Raw genomic sequence first — 19,629 nt, 5'->3', positions numbered from 1 at the left:
AGACCAGGCTGGCCTCAAACTCAGAAATCTGCCTGCCTCTGCCTCCCAAGTGCTGGGATTAAAGGCACTGCCCAGCACACTTCCTTTTCTAATGTGAATATGCAGACAATCCTTGAAAGGATGTTGAAATAATTAAACAATGTATGTTAATTGCCAACATCATCATCAACAAGCAACTTACACAAAGAGCCTGTTCCTAACTCACCGTTTCCTATTGTAAGCCCTTCACTTAGCATGATGTCAAATTTATCAATCAGTCAGAAGCTAGCAAGGAGCTGTTCTGCTTTCCAATTTATTTGGAATCATCTGAGAGGACAGAACCTCAATTAAGAAAATGCCTCCATAAAATTGGGGTGCAGGCTTGCCTGTAGTGCATTTTCTTAGTCAGTGGGGGAGGGACCCTTGTGGGTGGTGTCATCCTTGGACAGGGTAGTCCTGGGTTCTATAAGAAAGCAGGCTGAGCAAGCCAGAAAAAGCAAGCCAGTAAGCAGCATGCCTCTAAGGCCTCTGCATCCTCTCCTGCCTCCAGGTTCCTGCTGTGTTTGAGTTCCTGCCTTGATCTCTTTCACTAACAGTAACCTGGAAGTGTATACAGAAACAAACCATTTCCTCCCCAAGGAAGGAAATGGTGTTTTATCACAGCAATAGAAACCCCAACTAAGAGAGGCACAGTCTTACTGTGTACTCCTGGTTGACCTGGAAGTGTTTCAACTAGGCTGGCCTTGAATTCACAGAGATTCACCTGCATCTGTGAGGTGTGCAGCACCACAGTCTGATACCCTTACCAACTTAAAATAACTTCTGCTTCCTTGTTGAGTTTCTTCTGTGTGTGTTCATGTGTGTACGCAGGCTTTTGTGTGTGTGTGTGTGTGTGTGTGTGTGCGTGCGCGTGCGTGCATGCATACGTGTGTACTTGTGCCATAACACACACATGGAGGCCACAGAGGACCCCCAAGTGTGTGATAGAGGGCTCTTCCTCGTCATTGTCTTGTCACTGTGTACTCTAGGCTGGGGGGCTACAAGCTTCCAGGAACTCTCCTGTCTACACATTATAGGTGAACTTGCAGTTCTCAGCTTTTATCTGGGTTTGTGGGCAAGTCAAATTCAGGTCTTCAGTGTGACACCCACTGAGCCATCACCCAGCCCCTGGGTAATGACTTCTATTAGATGCTTATGACAACTATGTCTTTAAGTCTGGAGTTTTCTAGTCAGAGCTCACTTCTGAAAGTAAACAATGAGATCAGAGAACCCATGACTGCACAAACTGTACATGTGCTCACAGTACAATACAAGGCCAGTAACTCACTCTGCCGATAGTGAATTAATGCATCCCAGGAACCGAGAGAAACAAGAGCACTTGTCCTAAAGAACTGAAGCACTGTCACAGAGATTCTAGGGGTCCAGAGAGGAAGACGGGACCTTGGAATCATCCATGGACATCCATGGCTCACAGCCTCTCAAAATGCAGAAGAATCAAAAAGTAAGAAAGCAAACTATTGCAGATAACATTTTTCAACGCCAGCCACAGAGATGCACACACGTCTTCTTGTTTCTTGTCTTCTTCTCTCTGGGGACTCAGGGAGCAGTGCTCCATCTGGTGTCTCATTAGACATGGGGTGCCCCAGTGCACATATAGGCAGCATGTGCTGTGAGGCTTGAGCAGACCTGCCATGGCTGCGATTTCACGGAGACTGAGCTATTAATGGTCACTTGTAGCTCTCTCTGGAAGGCACAGATGCCTTGGTAGAACCCTACAGAAGCAGCATTTATCGCTTCTGTGCTGCCATATGCTAAGGAGTAACACACGGGGTAAGTAATCTTGAAGCCTTCCTCAGTCAACTTCAGAAACACACGAGTGCTACTTCTCTAGGCGAAGTGAATAACACGTAAAGAAAACAGCGCACCCATCGAGCGACTAGTAAGCGACAGCCTTTCATGGTCTTGTCAGGGTGGCTGACAAGTAATTTTTAATTATTGCAAAAATTATTACCTTAGAACAGCTTTCTTTGATGTCAGTATGCTTTCCTGGTACTGTTTTATACACTGTCGCTTTTAAGAACTTGTTATTAATATAGCTTTTGAATTATTTAAATTCTACAGACACTAACTGCGTAATTAAAGGTAGCAGGCGGCATCTAAAGATAGTCTCGTATAAATTAAAAACATCAGAAGAGACAGCCTGTCAATATTAGCGAGACTCCTCAGTATCCACAGGTCCTAATTTTAGGTATATTATGCTGGAATAATCTCATTAATCGTGTAAATACCTGATGCTGAGAGGAAATTAGCAGCAGGTTCATCTTGGGACTCCTTTAAAACTCTGTTGCAGTAAATCTCTCACACTCCCATCACAGATTCTATCAAGAATTCCTTTTGCACGTTCTCAATGAAACCTAATACAAAAGTTCATTCATTTCCTTAAAAAGCATACCTGCCCCCAATCTCCTCGGCAAGTGATGCATCCCCTTCCGAGGTGCTGTGTATTTCAGCCAGTCCGCATGCCCCAATCCACATGCCCCTGTAAGATCATCATCCTCTTGGCAGGGCTCCCCATCAGAGCTCACGGGCAGTAATTACTCTTCAGTTTCAAAATATGGTCAGGGATGTAGAGACATCCTACATTTTCCTGTTTTTTAAGTGCAAGCAGAGGACCTTCTGTCTGGATATGGGCAGGTACACTAAATTCTCATTCTCCATGCACTGTCTTTATTTTCCATAAGGAGCATAAACTGGCTAACGACTGATCTCTGCATTTTCCACTCTAACTTATTCATTTCTAATGAGGGCAAAAACACTGTGTTCCTTTCATGTATAAAGTATACATGTTGTATACATTCTTTAGTATATAAAGAATATATATTCTCTGTACACACTTAGGATATAACCATGTGATAAATATGTATATGTGTAACTTCATACTATGCAGTATTATATAATGAATATAAATAGATATACAGGGAATCTGTAATGTTAATATTTATGTAGCCATCTTTGGGGGAAATTATTTTAAATGGCTCCTTCAGAAAGTGGTAGTGAAAAAAAAAACCTAGCTTAAAAACAACTAGGTTCAACCTCCCCGCCTGGTGTGTGGAAATGTATTACAGGCATGGTGAGATAACCCTCTAAATTCTCAGAACAGCCACAAGTGCCTCCTTTAGTCTAGTACATCATACAAACATTATGGCTTTCCTCTTTATGCACTGTGACATGGATGGAGGGTGAGAGGCACCGTGCTGGGAACTAAATCTGTCTACTTGATGTGGGACACGTGAGGCTTCAGCCCTACATCCCTCCATCCTAATCCCTCATCCCACCCCTCCTCCTTGTTTCCACCACTCCTCAGGGATCCCTCCTTTCATGCTGACAGGAAGGTGTGGCCTGTCTTTCCAAGGCCTTCGGCACCCTAATATTTAATAAATAAAACACACTCATAGGAGGCAGAGGCAGGCAGGTCTGTGTGAGTTTGAGGGCAGCCTGATCTACAGAGCAAGTTCCAGGGCAGCCAGGATTGTTACAAAGATAAAACCTGTCTTGAAACAAACAAAATGGTGGTAGTGGTTAATCCCAACACTCAGGAGGCAGAGGCAGGCAGATTTCTGTGAATTCAAGGCCAGCCTGGACTACAGAGTGAGTTCTAGGTCAGCCATGGCTACACAGAGAAACCCTGCCCTACTCCCCAATCTATAAAAAAGCCTTTTCCCTCATGGCTGTCTGAAGACATGATGGATCACCAGCAGCTCTATTGGAATCACCCTCGGAAGTTTGGCCAGGGTTCTCTCGCTCTTGCTATGTCTGCTCTAAGTCTGATGCGAAGATATGGTCTGATCTGGAAGAGTGGACTGAACACCTGCCATCAAAGGCTTCATTAAGTTGGACTAAGCAACCTTGAGAGGGTCATTCAACAGTGTCAACCCAGTGAAACTGACCATGCTGTCTTTGTGCATGAAGAAAAGAGTAAAGACCTTAAAAAAACCAAAAACCCATATGTAAGCAAACATAGACTATAAAGCATCACACCTGGGCCCTGCTGTGTTTACAAGGACCATCCCCTCTCCCCTGCAGTGCCCTGTAGTCCTCCCTCCCACCCTCTCCTCCCCTATCACAGGTAGTCCTCCCTCTCACCCCTCCTCCCTATCACAGGTGATCCTCCCTCCCTCCCACTCCCTCCTCCATATCACAAGTGGTCCTCCTCCCACCCCTTCCTCCCTATCACAGGTGGTCCTCCCTCCCACCCCTCCTCCCTATCACAGGTGGTTCTCCCTCCCATCACTTTCTCCCTATCATAGGTTATCCTCCCTCCTATCCCTCCTCCCTATCATAGGTGGTCCTCCCTCCCACCCCCTCCTCCCTTCCACAGCTGCCTTAGAGTCTTCCCTACTTCTGCATTTTTGTGTTTTTCTCAAATTGTGTATTCCTAAACAACACACCGCTTAGTTTTCATGCTTGTATTTTATATAAAGGATATTACACCATACGTCGCATTTCCAGGATTCACCATGCTCTTATTCACTTTCACTATTAGTAATACTCCACTAAGAGACTGTACCTTCACTTACTTAGCCCCCTACTAACCAAGCCTTACTCCTACATCCCCAAATAAATGGTGCTCTCTTTTGTAAGGATGGATACCATGTCAACTCTTTCTTCCTTAATATTTATTTGTTTACTTTTGGGGGTAGAGGTCAGGGAACAGCTCACAGGAGTCCGTTCTCTCCGTCCACTATGTGGGTTCTAGGCACTGACCTCAGAAAGTTCCTCTTCCCCCCTGAGCCCATGTCACAGGCCTCAGCTCTTTCTTCTGCCTGCAAATAATTCACTTCTGATCTTTAACTCTCACTTAATAGCTAAAGATGCCTCATCTAAATATTCCTATTTAAAGAGTTTGGGAAGCCAAACACTCAGAAGAGATGAGAGATTAATATTAAGTCAGTTTCTCTAGTTATAGCCAGGAGAAAATTATTAAGGAAAGAATTAATATTGCCAACATTGTTAAAAGTTTTATATAAGCAGAAAGGGCCATTTTTTTCTGTTTTTGCCTCCTTAAATGTACCTTAACAGTTCCCTCTAAAGTCTGTGAAGTTGTTTTATATTCTAAGTTGTGTTATTTAACATGATAATTTCCTCTGATTCAGTGACATGTAGTTTGCAGCAAAATGAAATTTACTCCTTAACTCATACAATTATTCATATGACAATTGCCAAACCTTAATGCTGTGGGCATTATTCAGAGTCACAGAAAACAGAAGCTATTATTCAAAATAAATACATGCTGCAGTACATTTGCTAAAAGTGTAGCAGGGAAACACAGAAAAGGGAGCAAACAACTCTGTAAACACATGCCCTGGGACCGGGGTCGTGATGACTGCGCCCTGGGACGGGGGTCGCGGTGACTGCGCCCTGGGACCGGGTCGCCGTGACTGCGCCTGGGGATGGGTGTCACAAGAAGGGGAGTAAAAACAAGTACAGCAGCGTGATGTCAGGCAGGGACACTCCTGACCAGGAAAGGAGGAGCCAATCAACAAGGAGAGACTTTAATGTGTGTGGAGGGGGGTGGTGAGACTGGGCCCAGAGAGTTAGGCTAAATAACCTATGCTTAACTCCACAGGAGGAGAAAGGGAAGTCTGTCTTCTAGCAAGGGCACAATATGGTTTGCTAGAAATGTAAGTTTTATCATCATCACCACCACTACCACCACCATCACCATCACCATCACCATAGTGTTTGCATGTATCAGGTGCCCATTAAAGTCAGAGGACAACTTGCAGGAGCTTGCAGGAGCCAGTTCTCTCCCTCCACCATGTGGATCCTGGGGGATGCAACTCAATCTTGGTGGCAAATGCCTTAACTACTGAGCCAACTCACTAGCCCAGAAGATAATTTTTACAGCAAACGAATGGCAGGATAAACTGAATGGGAGAAGGGTCAGAGAAGTAATTAGTGGGGATCTACTCGGGGAAAATAATGATCAAATGTAAGAATAGAAAAGTCAAGTACGCCTCTCATGCAGCCTTCCTCCTTACCCCATCCCTCTGTCTCATCTGCTAATACCTGAGGCAATTTATCCCTAAAAACCCACTGGCCATGCCAGCCAGGAAAGCAGGCGGGTGATCCCCACTCACCTCCCTGTCCTCCAATTCCAATCCCCTAGTCTCATCCTCAGCCCTGCAGTAGAAGCCCTGCCAGGACCTGTCTTCCCTCTCTTCCTCCATTCCCTATAGACTCCACAGGTCCTTATAGCAGACCCAGCTTTCTTCCCTCCCGTGGACCCTTAGTTCTGTGTCCTTCTAGCCCATTGCTAATACCTTCCTGTCAGCTCCTCAAAACCTAGAAAACAAATTCTATCAGGATCCCCAGTAGCTGCATCTGACAGGGACTCAGAAGCACCCCTGCTGGGCAACCCACAACCACCACAGGGTCCTAAGATCCAAAAAGGGCAACAGAAATCAATGAACAGAAAACTCACCCAAAAAAGACAAGATATCAACACCAAGAATTACATCACACAGATGAAGCATAAGACAAGGACTTCAAAAATAGCTGTCATGAGTGCGCTCAAGGACCTTAAAGAGGAGATGAGTAAATCCACTAATGAGGTCTGTCAAAATACAGTGAGGTGAAAACAGTTCAAGACATGGAAGTACAAACACACTCTAAGGCTGAAATGGAGGTAAAACTAGAATTGAAGAATGTACAAAGTCAAGCAGGAACCTCAGAGGCAAATCTCACCAACAGAATACAAGAAAGAAGAGAACATAGAAGAAACAGATACCTCAGTTAAGGAAATGTTAAGTAAATAAATAAAAAAAAAACCACACACACACACACACAACAAAAAAACCAACCAACCAAACAAAAGCCCCACAGGCATAAAAGACCCAGGAAATCTGGGACACTATGAAAAGACCAGAGTTAAGAATAATAGGAAGGGAGCTGGCAAGAAGGTTCAGCGGGTAAGAACACTGACAGCTCTTCTGAAGTTCCTGAGTTTAAATCCCTTCAACCACATGATGGCTCACAACCACCAGTGTACTTATATATAATAATAAATAAATCATTGGGCCGGAGCCAGTCGGGACTGAGCAAATGGAGTTGACCAGAAAGAGCAGAGGTCCTAAAAATTCAATTTCCAACAACAATCTGTTCAGCTACCATATACATTTACATAAAATAAATAAGTGTACCCATATACATAAAATAAATGTCTTTTAAGAAAAGAATAATAGGAAGGAACAGAGGCCTAAAAAATATTTGCAACAAAATCATAGAAGAAAATTTCTCTAACCTAAAGAAAGAGGTTTCTATCAAGATACAAGAAGCATACAGAATACCAAAATAGACAATAAAGTCTCCTCAGCACATAATAATCAAAACACTAAACATACAGAATAAAGAAATAATATTTAAAGCTGCAAGGGAAAAAAGACCAAGTGACATATAAAGGCAGACCTGTCAGAATAAAGTCTGATTTTTCAATGGAAACTAACAGCCAAAAAGACCTGGACATAAAATAAATGTCCTACAAAGTCTATGAGACCACAGATGCCAGCCCAGAGTTCTATACCCAGCACAACTTTCAAACACCATAGATGGAAAAACATCCACAATAAAACCAAATTTAAATACCATCTATCTAAAAATCAAACTCTACAGAAGGTGCGAAAGGGAAAACTCCAACCTAAAGAGGTTAACCACACCAGACAAAACACAAGGAACAAATAATCTTAGACCAGCAAATCAAGTTGGGGAAGAGGTGGGCACACCACAACAACAAATAACAGGACTCAACAAGCACTGCTCAGTGATAACTCTCAATATCGGATGGTGTTAGTACAGAATTCTACCATATGTTTAAAGAAGAATTAATATCAATATCCCTCAAATTATTCACAAAATAGAAACAATGAGCATTGCACATTTTTTAATGAGGCCACAGTTATCCTAAATCACAGAAAGACCCAATAAAGAGAACCAATTACCATTATAAGCATAGATGAAAACCTTCTCAATAAAATATTTGCAAACCAAATACAAGAACATATTAAAAAGACCATCCATCATGATCAAGTACACTTCATCCCAGAGATACAGGGATAGTTCAATGTATATTAATTGATAAATTAATCACCATATAAACAGATTGAAACACAAAACCCACATGATCATCTCATTAGATGCATAAAAAGCCCTTAGTAAAGTCAAACACCCCTTCATAATAAAAATACTAAGGATATAAGGATATAATGGCCATACCTCAACATAATAAACACAATTTACAGCAATTCCATAGTCAATATCAACCTAACTAGAAAGAAACTCAAAGCAATTCCATTAAAATCAAGAACAAGACAAGGTTGCCCACTCTCTCCATACCTATACAGCACAGTACTTGAAGTCTTAGCTAGAGCAATAAGAAAACTGAAGGCAATCAAGAGAATACAAACAATAAGGGGAAAATTATTGCTCTGCAAAAACTCAACTCCAGATGGGCCAAATGCCTCGATGTAAGGTCAAATACACTGAACATGATCGAAGAGAACGTGGGGATTTGCTTTGAACACACTGGCACAGGGGAAAGACTTTCTGAGCAGGACACTGATAGGACAGGCACAAAGACCAACAACTAAAAAATGGTCCTCATAAAACTGAACAGCTTTTGTATGGCAAAGTCACCAACATTCCAACAAGGTCACCATCATTCCAACAAAGTCACTATTATCCCAACAAGGTCACCATCATTCCAAGAAGGTCACCATCATTCTGACAAAGTCACCATCATTCCGACAAGGTCACCATCATTCTGACAAGGTCACTGACAAGGTCACCATCATTCTAACAAGATCACCATCATTCCGACAAGGTCACCATCATTCAGACAAAGTCACTATCATTCCGACAAAGTCACCATCATTCCGGCAAGGTTACAGAATGGGGAAAAGATTTTTACTGACTATACATTCAATAGAAGGCAGATATCTAAAATATATAAAGAACTCAAGAAAAAGACAGACATCAAGAAGCACATTTAAAATGGGTCACAGATATCCTCAGATATACAGTATACACAGAGCTGAACAGTGTTCTCAAATGGCTGAGAAGCACTTAAAGAAATGTTCAGCATTCTTAGTCATAAAGGGAATGTAAATAAAAATTACTTTGAGATCTTCTTTTACACCAGTCACAATGACTAAGATCAATAAAACAAGTGACAGCTCACACTTGTGGGGATGTGGAGTAAACACTCATGCATGGTGGTGGGACTGCAAACCTGTATACCCACCATGGAAGTAAGTGTGCCAGTTCTTCAGGAAGTGGGGAATAGATCTATTAGTGCTGTATCACTCGGGCATATACCCAATGGACTCTACATCCTACTACAGAGACATTTGCTCAGCTGTGTTCCTTGTTGCTCCATACATAATACCCAGAGACTAGAAACAGGCTAGATGTCTGTCAACGGATGAATAGGTAGAGAAATGCAGTATATTTACACAATGAAAGACTACGCAGTTTTTTTAAATAACTGAAATTATGAAATTAGCAGCTAATGGGTAGAGCTAGCAAAAAAAAAATCATCTCCAGTGAAGTAACCCAGCCCAAAAGACAAATGGTGTGTATTCAGTTATATGTGGATGTTAGCTGTTAAGTCTTCAATAAGCAGACTACCATCCATATAACCACAGAGCTTAGATATACAGTAAGATACTAGTAGGGAGGGCTGCACTACCTATAAAGGTGCTGTAGAATATAATAATTATGGAGGGGAGAGACTGGAATGGAAGGATAAATGGGAAAGTGGGTAGAGAAGGGGATAAGGGAGGAATACAGAGAGGGAAAGCTAAAACTAAAGGCCATGAGGGGTCATATGAGGTCATATGGAGCCCTAATACAGTACACACACACACACACACACACACACACACACACAGTGATCTAAATGGAATTGTCAAATAACAGGTGAGCTGGAGCCCCAAATGAACATGTCTTGTCACCAAATAAAGTCTCCAGTTCAGGGAATGGGTTTTACCTAACTGAGTTGCTGGCCAAAGAGGTTCCATGGAAACCACCAAACAACCCAGGTGAATGGGTGCTCTCTATAAACTGATGGTAAGTCCTATTGCTGAAGATAACCCACACAACTCATAAAACAAAGTCAGCGCTGGTGCCTTCCGAGTCTTTGCACCTCTGACTAATGTCCACAGTACTGGAAGGTACTGTGTATACCAGAAGAGAAAGGTGAACAGCAACCCAGCTTCTGTCCCCTCAATCTACAGTGGCAACCCAGCTTCAGTCCCCTCAATCTACAGTGCCTGTAAGATATGCTGTGCAATAAAACATAAAGCTTGTGGGAGTGACCACCCAGTACCTGATTGGATGGATTTTAGGCCCAGTCCATGAGATGGAGCCCATACCTGACGCTGCTCAGGTGGCCAAGAACCTGGGTAGATAGGCCAAGGACCAAGGGGAATTCTACTTACTGTTCCAAATTCTACTTACTGTTCCACTAAAGGAACATAGCAAAGTGACTCCTAGTGACATTCTGCTATACTCATAGGTCACTGTCTTGCTCAGCCATCAGAGAAGGTTCCTCCAACATAAATGGGAATAAACACAGAGACCCAAACTGGACAATGTGCAGAGAGTGAGAGACCTTAATCCCTCCCTCAGGGCTCAGTGACCTCTGCAGCAGAGAAGGCAGAAAGAGTATAAGAGCCAGAGGGGATGAAGGAAACAAGGCCTTTTACACACAGTACAACTGATGCACAAATGAAATCACAGAGTCTGTGTAAAATGCGCAGGGCCTGCATGGGTCTGGGCCTGATGGGGTGCGCCAGCGCTGGAGAGGGCAAGGGGGTGTGGGGGAGGGGGGAAAAGCCCACATCCCTAACTCAGAAGCTATCTTCAATTGCATTAATTTTTCTAAAATTAGTTTTCACCAACAGAGACTCACTGGGTATATAAACTAATCTTAAAGCCAGGCCCCACGCCCAGCAGTAGATGGCCAACATAACACAAACAAAGTGGTGTTTTTGGGAGGTTCTTTATCTCATAATATTCAGCCCATATGTTTGTTTTGTAACCCTGTAGTCCTCTGTGTATACATTATTGATTCTGGTTTTGTGTTTTATGGGGTTTTTATTTATGACGGGTGTGTCTCTGAGTCAATGTGTTTCTTGAGGTTTTTCTGGAGTCCCCTTTCCTTTCTTTGCTTCGTCCTATTCTGGTTTTCTGTGTTTTTAGCCTAATTTTATCTTTTTTTTTTTTTTAGATGCCTGTTTGTATCTTAATGAGAGAGAGAAAGAATGTGTAATTTGGGTGGGTGGCAAAGTGAGAAGGATCTAGAGTTGGGGGAGGGGAAACTATGATCAGAATTAAACAAAAACTACTTTCAATGTTTTTTTTAAAGGCAAAGTGACAAAGCTAATTTAGAAGTTATTTCAAGAGCTGGGGACCTTGAGTAGAAAGGAGAGTGAGCATGTGAGTTTAAGCTGCCCTAGCAGGAATACTGGTAGGTAACCATCCCATTTAGCAGATGCAGGAAGGAGGAGAGGCTAGGGGGAAGACTTCGAGTTCATTAGGAGTTTGGGGTCTTCTATGTGAAAATGCCAACTTACAGTATGGATCTGAGCCAAGCATGGTAGCTTAAGTCTGTAAATTTCAGCTCTTGGAAGTCTGAGACAGAAGGATGGCAAGTTTAGAGCCAGCTTGAGCTACAAATTAAGACTGTCTCATAAAAAAAATGTACAGATCTGGAAATAAACATAAAAGTCAAAATTGAAGCCATAAAACCATGAGGCAAGAGAAAGGTCCCTCAGACGTATGTTCCCAGAGTCCATGGAGGGGCTCCATCCCAGAGCTTCCAAGTCAATCTCAAGAATCCATGTTCCTGGCAGTCCCTGGCAGTACTGGAAGCCTGGGAACTATATTTTGAAAAGTCTCTAAACTAGACAGTATCATTAATAAAAGTGTGAAGACAGAATTAATGATGATCAGGAACACAGGCTTGAGGAATACAAACACTTGGTCAACAGGGAGAACACAGAAGGCACAGGAAAGAATCTTCAGAGAATGAGATGAGAACTGGGAGAGTGGGAAAGAGCACATCAAACAGCTGACAGGAGCTTTAATCCAGCAGTATCTGCTCTGGCAATGGATCACAGCCAAAGGCCTTCTACGTCTGCTGAAAGGCAGGCTTGCCACACACCTTGAATCCCTCTGGCTAGAATACAGACGTGCCCATACCTTAACACCTTTAAGGTAAAGCTAGTTTGGAGAAGGAAGCAGCCATGTTTGAAAGTGACATCTAATTGAGGGGCCGATGAAGTGGTGAATAAGAAAAAGATTTGGCAGAATGAGTCACAGACAGAACAGCATAGGAAAGAGAGGCTATTGGAGAGCAGCAGGGAGAGAAAGTCGGTGAGTTGGGGGTCAGTGTAGTGAGTGCAGTGGAGTAGAACTGAGTTCATTAGTGAGTTCATGCAGTTCAGTGTAGGTCAGCAGAGGCAGTTGAAGCCAGAGAATAAGGAGGAGACAGAAGATTAGGAAAAATTGTCAGAGTTAGTATGAGGCCAAGCAAAGCAACTCAGTGAGAAGCTGAGAGAAGCCAGATTGAATCAGTCAGCTTGGAGAGAAGTTAGAGTCAGCACAGAGTTCAACCAGTCAGCTAGAGTTCAGAAAGAACTAGAAAGGGTGAGCTTGTTCAGCAGGAAGCCTCCGAGACAACACCAATTACAGATGACAATTACATCAAGAGAACAAAAGTTATTTTTACATAGCTGAGTGAGACTGAGACTGAAAACAAGCAATGGGCAAAGAAATTAGGTCACTGGACAGCCTAGTAAAAGCAATGGCGTCAAGTGAGAGGACCAAAAACCATGGCAGTGAATTGAGGAAAGGTAGGGAAAGGTGATTAGTACCAAATACTTAGCACACGCATAGGAAAAAAAATGGAAGAGAGGAAGGCACAGGTGATAGAAGAGACAGTGTAGTGACAGACAGAGGTGGAGTAAGGGTCCCATGGTGCTGATGCAGTAGTGCCCAGGCTGCAAGTGCATCACACGAGCCAGATGCTGCTCAGGTGCAAGGGTTCAGACAGGCACGGTTAAAGATGAGAACAGAGGAGAGAGGATGGAAAGAGCATCACGCTGGGTGAGACCCTACCTGAGCCTGGGTTTTCTCTGCAGGCTTGCCCTATAAGAAACCTCAAGAGGAACTTCTTCAAGCAGATGGAGAATGCATAGCATCCAGATGGAAGTGTATGTGTATAAAGGAAAAGAGCTGGAAATGTTAGTCTGTGTAAGAAAACAGAAAATGCCATTTTTATTATGCTTAATATTTTTAACAAGTAACTAAAGCACAAGTAATAATATAGTACTATAGAGTTTAAAATAAAAATATAACCGAAGGCCAAAGGGTATAACGAATCATGTCTCTGATCCTATATACAAGTGATATATTATCATTTGAGAATAGATTATGGAATGCCCACAAAACAATACAGGCTATTGCTAGTGTTCTTGATTACCTACTACAACTTCATGTTAAGACCTTGCTGAAGAAACCATGTGCACTGGTTACAGAACTTGGAGAAATCAAGTTGGTGCTGACCCAGAAAGCTTTCTCCTTGGTTTCATAATGCTGGAAGGTGATATGTGGGCTGCTTAATTGGGAGGAGTCATCAACAATCTTACCCAGCTGTGAACTTTGTGAAGTACAATAAAAACTAGCATAAGCATGATAAGCCTACAGATGCAACAGTGGTGCCAGTAGTGTGGGGGTAACCAACCCACTTCTGTTTGGATTTAAGGCCCATTCCACAAACACATGCCTGGTATAAATCCTTAGCAAGAATCCATGCCTTGGAAGCCTACAGGCCCTGGGAGTAAGTAAACCACTACTTTATTTTGCTGAATGGACCTGCTATAGAACTATCCTCTCTCTGCTATTTATTACGTCTCTTCTCATAGGTGAGTGGAGCCTCCAGACACAGACTGTTGTTAATGCAGAGACTCCCAATGAGTCAATGTACAGAGAAAAGCTGTCAGTGGAATACTCGGCCACAAATGGAGAATCCATATCACATCCTTCCCTAAAGTTTAGGAACCACTGTGGAAGAGTAGGCAGGGAGACTGCAAGAGCAATAGGGTGTCTCCTGGACACAACAGACTGCAGCACTCACAAATTCACAGTAGCTGTAGTTGTGTGGTTGCCTGCATAAGATCTATCCAACCCAGTCAACACTCTTGCAGTGTGTGTGTGTGTGTGTGTGTGTGTGTGTGTGTGTGTGTTGGAACCCTAACTGACCAGTTACGGATAGCAAGTAACAGTGATGAATTCTGGAGGAGGGAACGTCAGTTTTCTTTAAGGGTGTTGTTTCTGGTAAACTACGTTACAGTGGCTGCCCCAAACCCTAACACAAATTAGAGGTGATGGATTGTTTAAAAAAGAAAGGAGCAGGGTGGTGGTGGCGCACGCCTTTAATCCCAGCACTTGGGAGGCAGAGGCAGGCGGATTTCTGAGTTCGAGGCCAGCCTGGTCTACAGAGTGAGTTCCAGGACAGCCAGGGCTACACAGAGAAACCCTGACTCGAAAAAACCAAAATAAAATAAAATAAAATAAAATAAAAAATAAAAAAAATAAAAAAGGAAGGAAGAGGACATGAAGTTTGGAGGGTAGGAGTGGGGGGGGAGGGGATCTGAGAGTAGTCAAGGGGAGGTGTAGGGTGGGAGATGATCAAAATTGTGTGGCATTCTCAAAGAATTAATAAAATATTTAAAAAGAAAAGAGACTGTGGGTTGAGGATAAATCTCAGGGACAAAGTGATTTCCTATAGCACATGAGAGGCTGTCAGTTCACCCTGGAGTTTCACTAATAAGTAAATAAACAACGTATAAGTTCGTCAACACATCTAGCAGACATACCCAAAAGAGAGACCCACAGAATGGCTTATGATATCCTGTGGTCAAGAACGCTGTAAACTTACCAAGTTTAACTAATCGCAGAACTCACTTCTCAAGTTGTACTTACTAATATCTTACAGAGGGAGTGTGACCAATGCACTATACAAAATGCTATTAGTTCTGAGGCATGTGAACATTTAATAATATTTTAGTCAGATTGGCACAGATAAGCTTTGCTTTAAACACATGCATTTATGTATTAAATAAATTAGATAAATTAGTAGTTCTATGCTTTGAGAGAAAAAAACCTATGGGTTTGGGAATTAAGCAGATCTGCCTTTAAAGTGTGACTTAGTATCATTCACTAGATATTTAATCTTGGACTAATTACTTAAATGAGTATTAAATTATATATAATATGCTTATAAGACTTGTAGTCACTTGATACTTATGTAGATACATAATAAATATTAGATTATGAGGAGAAGGGGGAAAAGAGGAACAGCACATCCCTTATATATTTAGAAATGACTCAGTGGTTAAGAGTACTTATTGCAGAGGACCCAGGTTCCATCTCCAGAACCCACATGGAGCTTTACAAACATCTGTAACTCTAGTTCCAGGAGATTCAGTGCCCTCTTCTGACCTCTGCGGGCACCAGGCTTATAAATGGTGCACAGACATACATGCAGGCAAAGCACTCACATACATAAGATGAATAAATCTAATGACGTTGTTTTAAATGCAATGCAGTTCTAAAAGCTGTACCTATTTGAGGATACAAATATCTCTACCATTGTTTCTAAGGGTGGAATTTAATGGAATCCGACTAAGAGGTTTACCCGTTGACATAACAAGAAGGCCTCAGCTATGTGATGGCACAGCACAGACTAACACGGGACTCTGTAACGATGCTCTAACTTGGTTTCTTTCTTGTAAAGGGTGAAGCAACTGAAAGAGTCATGGGAGTCTTAAAGAATAAAGGATAGTTTCCATTTAAGTTACCTGTAATGTTATTCAATACAGCTCAATCCAATAACACTTAAGCTAATGGGTTTGTTGGTTAATAATCACTAAAGAGAGGAGGAGCAGGTGGAAGGAAAGTCATGACTGTTCTGCTAGTGAAAATGAGGATGATCGGAAGGACAGTACAAAATCTAGTAAGTTTGTTGCGTCTTAGTAGTAATCGTTTAGGGTAGTTTGGGTGCATCTTATGGGATCACTGAGTCCAACGGTGTATCAAGAGCTTTGGAAGACAGTGGAGTTCAGATTTGTTGTGACACACTGGGGAAACCACAGAGAAATTCATCTTCTGACTGACAAGACACAACGTTTATGGAAGACTAGCATCTTATCGACAATGTGCATTGAGCAGGCAATCACTCTGGAAGGTTACTTCATTAAGTGAAAGGATGTCCCCAGTGCAGTGAGAGACATGCCATTGTATACACAAATGAACAAGCAAGGCTTGTGAGGGTCAATGACAAGAGTTGGTATTGTTCAAGTCAGAGAGATGGAGCAGGTAGAACCAGACACTTCCATGGATTTAAGGAGGGAGGACAACAGCCAGCTGGAAGGGAGGACAATAGCCAGTTGGAAGGGAGGACAACAGCCAGCTGGGAGGACAACAGCCAGCTGGGAGGGAGGACAACAGCCAGCCGGAAGGGAGGACAACAGCCAGCTGGGAGGGAGGACAATAGCCAGCTGAAAGGGAGAGCAACGGCCAGCTGGAAGGGTGAAAGGGAGGACAATGGCCAGCTGGAAGGGAGGACAACAGCCAGCTGGAAGGGAGGACAACAGCCAGCTGGGAGGGAGGACAACAGCCAGCTGGGAGGGAGGACAACAGCCAGCTGGGAGAGAGGACAACAGCCAGCTGGGAGAGAGGACAACAGCCAGCTGGAAGGGAGGACAACAGCCAGCTGGAAGGGAGGACAACAGCCAGCTGGAAGAGAAGACAACAGCCAGCTGGGAAGGAGGACAACAGCCAGCTGAGAGGGAGGACAACAGCCAGCTGGGAGGGAGGACAACAGCCAGCTGGGAGGGAGGACAACAGCCAGCTGGAAGAGAAGACAACAGCCAGCTGGAAGGGAGGACAACAGCCAGCTGGGAGGGAGGACAACGGCCAGCTGGAAGGGAGGACAACAGCCACCTGGAAAGGAGGACAACAGCCAGCTGGAAGGGAGGACAACAGCCAGCTGGGAGGAAGATACCTGAGGAAACCAGTCTCTGATATTCCAAAGGTAGACAAAAATTACAACGTTCAGTAGATCAAAAATTAGACTTTTGCAGAAAATGTCATTGTATGACTTTTTATGTGAATATAGAAAGTTAAATCTTTAAAAAAGAAAAATAATATATGGCAATGAAGAATTACTTTTTAAATCATGTCAACCTAGGCCATACTAAAGTCCATCTTAATAACCACCATGTCCAAAAACAGTAGAGATGGATGAAATTGTCTCATTCAACATAATTCATGAAAAATCCCTGATACTATCTTACATAATTCTTTTGATGATGTTGTTGTTTGTTTTTTGCTTGTTGTTTTTTTCGAGACAAGATTTCTTTGTGAAGCCCTGGCTGTCCTAGAACTTACTCTGTAGACCAGGCTGACCTGGAACTCAGAGATACGCCTGCCCCTGCCTCCCAAGTGCTGGGATTAAAGGTGTGTGCCATCACTGCCCGGCTACATGATTCTTTAATGCACATATTACAAGTATTTAATATAAGGATTATAGTTTCCATTTTACAGGTAAGGAAAGTATGAGGCGTAACTCATAGTTATCAGCAGAGCAGCAGATCTGAGTGAACGGAATGACTTTGGGCAATGATCAAATCTGGCTAACTCTGCTTCTTCCAAAATAAGCAGAAAAAGCAAATACAAGGACAGCAGGTACGATGAGGAAGCTGGAGAGGTAGCCCAGAGGTTAAGAGCATGTGGCGCTCCTGCAGAGGACCTGAGTTTGGTTCTCACTGCCCATGTGAAGCAGGTAATTGACACTTAGGTAACTCCAGCCGCAGGGAAATCCCATGCCTATGGCCTCTGCTGGCACCTGCACTCACATGCACATACCACACACACACATACACTCATAATTAAAATTATTTAAAAAAAATAAGCGGGACATAGTAGCACACATCTTTAATCCCAGCACTCAGGAGGCAAAGGCTGGATCTCTGAATTTGTGGCCAGCCTGGTCTACAGGACATCTAGGGGAAGGAAAACAAAACAAAACAAAACCACCATGTAAGCCAAATTACTGCAAGCCAAAATATTGTATTTTGTCACATTAGCCTTAAAAGACTGGCCTGTCAAACCAACATGTAACAAAAATTGAGAAACAGCTCTTTCCCAAAGTATTCTATGCAGTGAACCAGGGAAGATAATTTGAGTTACACCTTGAGTTTGAAGAAAGCAATGGAAGGTGTAGGAGGCAATGTCTGTGGGTCTCTAAGAGTGATCTCATCAAGAGGTGGGAACTTCAAGTCTTACCGTTGATAACTGGTGTGTAAACAACAATCCCAACCAAGTTTGGGTCAGATACAGTTGTGTCCAGAATAAGGCCCCCGATGCTGAAAGGAAGAGAACCACACATTAGGGAAGAGAAATGAAAAATGATCTCAACTTGTTCCAACATTCAGACACCTCCACCTCGTAGGGAACAGTGTTTGTGCAGTGTAAAAATCAGACAAAAAAAAAAAAAAAGAAGTGGAAAGCAATGTTAACAGGAGAAGGCTGGGACTCAAGCACGGGCATTGGGGCAGGAGAGGTGGCCAGCGGTCAGGAACTGCTATATCACACAAAGCCTTGAGTTCTGACCCCAGCACCCACAAATCCAGATGTGGGAAGTGGGACCTGCATTGTCTGCAGCGGGAGGTGGACACAGAAGGATCTCAGGGGTTCCCTAGACAATCAGTGATCTCCAGGCTCAGTGAGAGCCTGGCTCAAAAACTAAGATAGAAAAAAAAAAGATAATAAGGTACAACAGGAGAGATTCAGGTGCCTGGTGTTGACCTCTGACCTCTGTAGGTGCATTCCTGAGCACACAGGAGCATACACACAGATAATACACACTAAATAAATAGATAATAAATAGGAGATACTGTAACCATTGGTTACATGTGTATTAGTTTTTGTTTAGTGTGTGGGTTTGTTTATTTATTTATCTCTTTTTCCCCCTTTGGAGAACAGGGTCTTGTAATATAGACTAATGTGGCCCTGGACTTATAGCAATCCTCCTGCCCCAGCCTCCCAAGTGCTGGGATTATAAACATGCATCACAATTCCCACATTATACATATGCTAATGAACTAAACTATCTAGAAAGACCTACAAGGCACACCTAACTATTTCTGGGGCTTAAAACAACGGGGCTAAGGGTCCCTTCATAGCCTTCTGCACAGTGTTTTTTTGTTTTGTTTTGTTTGAGACAGTGTCTCACTATATAGCCTTGGCTGGCCTGGACCATGCTAGTAGACCAGGCTAGCCTCAACCTCCTAGAAATCCACCATCTCAGCCTCACAGGTGATCAGATAATACTGTCATCTATTACTGTTCAACTAACTGCACTTTTCATTTTTGAACTAAGTAGGCATTAAAGGGCGGTTTCTATTGTGCTAAAACTAGATAGATTATAACAGTATCTATAACTAGAGCTGAGCTTGAGAAGTATGGCAAACAAGACGGTTGTTTTACTATAACACAGTGAATGGTAGGCCATTCACTTTATGT

General features: G+C 42.9%; 1 protein-coding gene across 3 annotated transcripts in view; it reads right to left on the bottom strand.

The window, feature by feature from the left end:
• Positions 1–19,629, bottom strand: part of Slc41a2 (solute carrier family 41 member 2) — a 110,355-nt gene that overhangs the window by 35,741 nt on the left and 54,985 nt on the right. For all 3 annotated transcript variants that reach the window (XM_031349260.1, XM_031349261.1, XM_031349262.1), the window contains exon 8: positions 18,391–18,470. In XM_031349260.1, the coding sequence (XP_031205120.1) occupies positions 18,391–18,470 (80 nt within the window). The remainder of the gene's footprint in view (positions 1–18,390; positions 18,471–19,629) is intronic.

Source organism: Mastomys coucha, unplaced genomic scaffold, assembly GCF_008632895.1.
Source record: "Mastomys coucha isolate ucsf_1 unplaced genomic scaffold, UCSF_Mcou_1 pScaffold4, whole genome shotgun sequence".
Lineage (NCBI taxonomy): Eukaryota > Metazoa > Chordata > Mammalia > Rodentia > Muridae > Mastomys > Mastomys coucha.
This window is presented reverse-complemented; position numbering and strand designations above follow the sequence as displayed.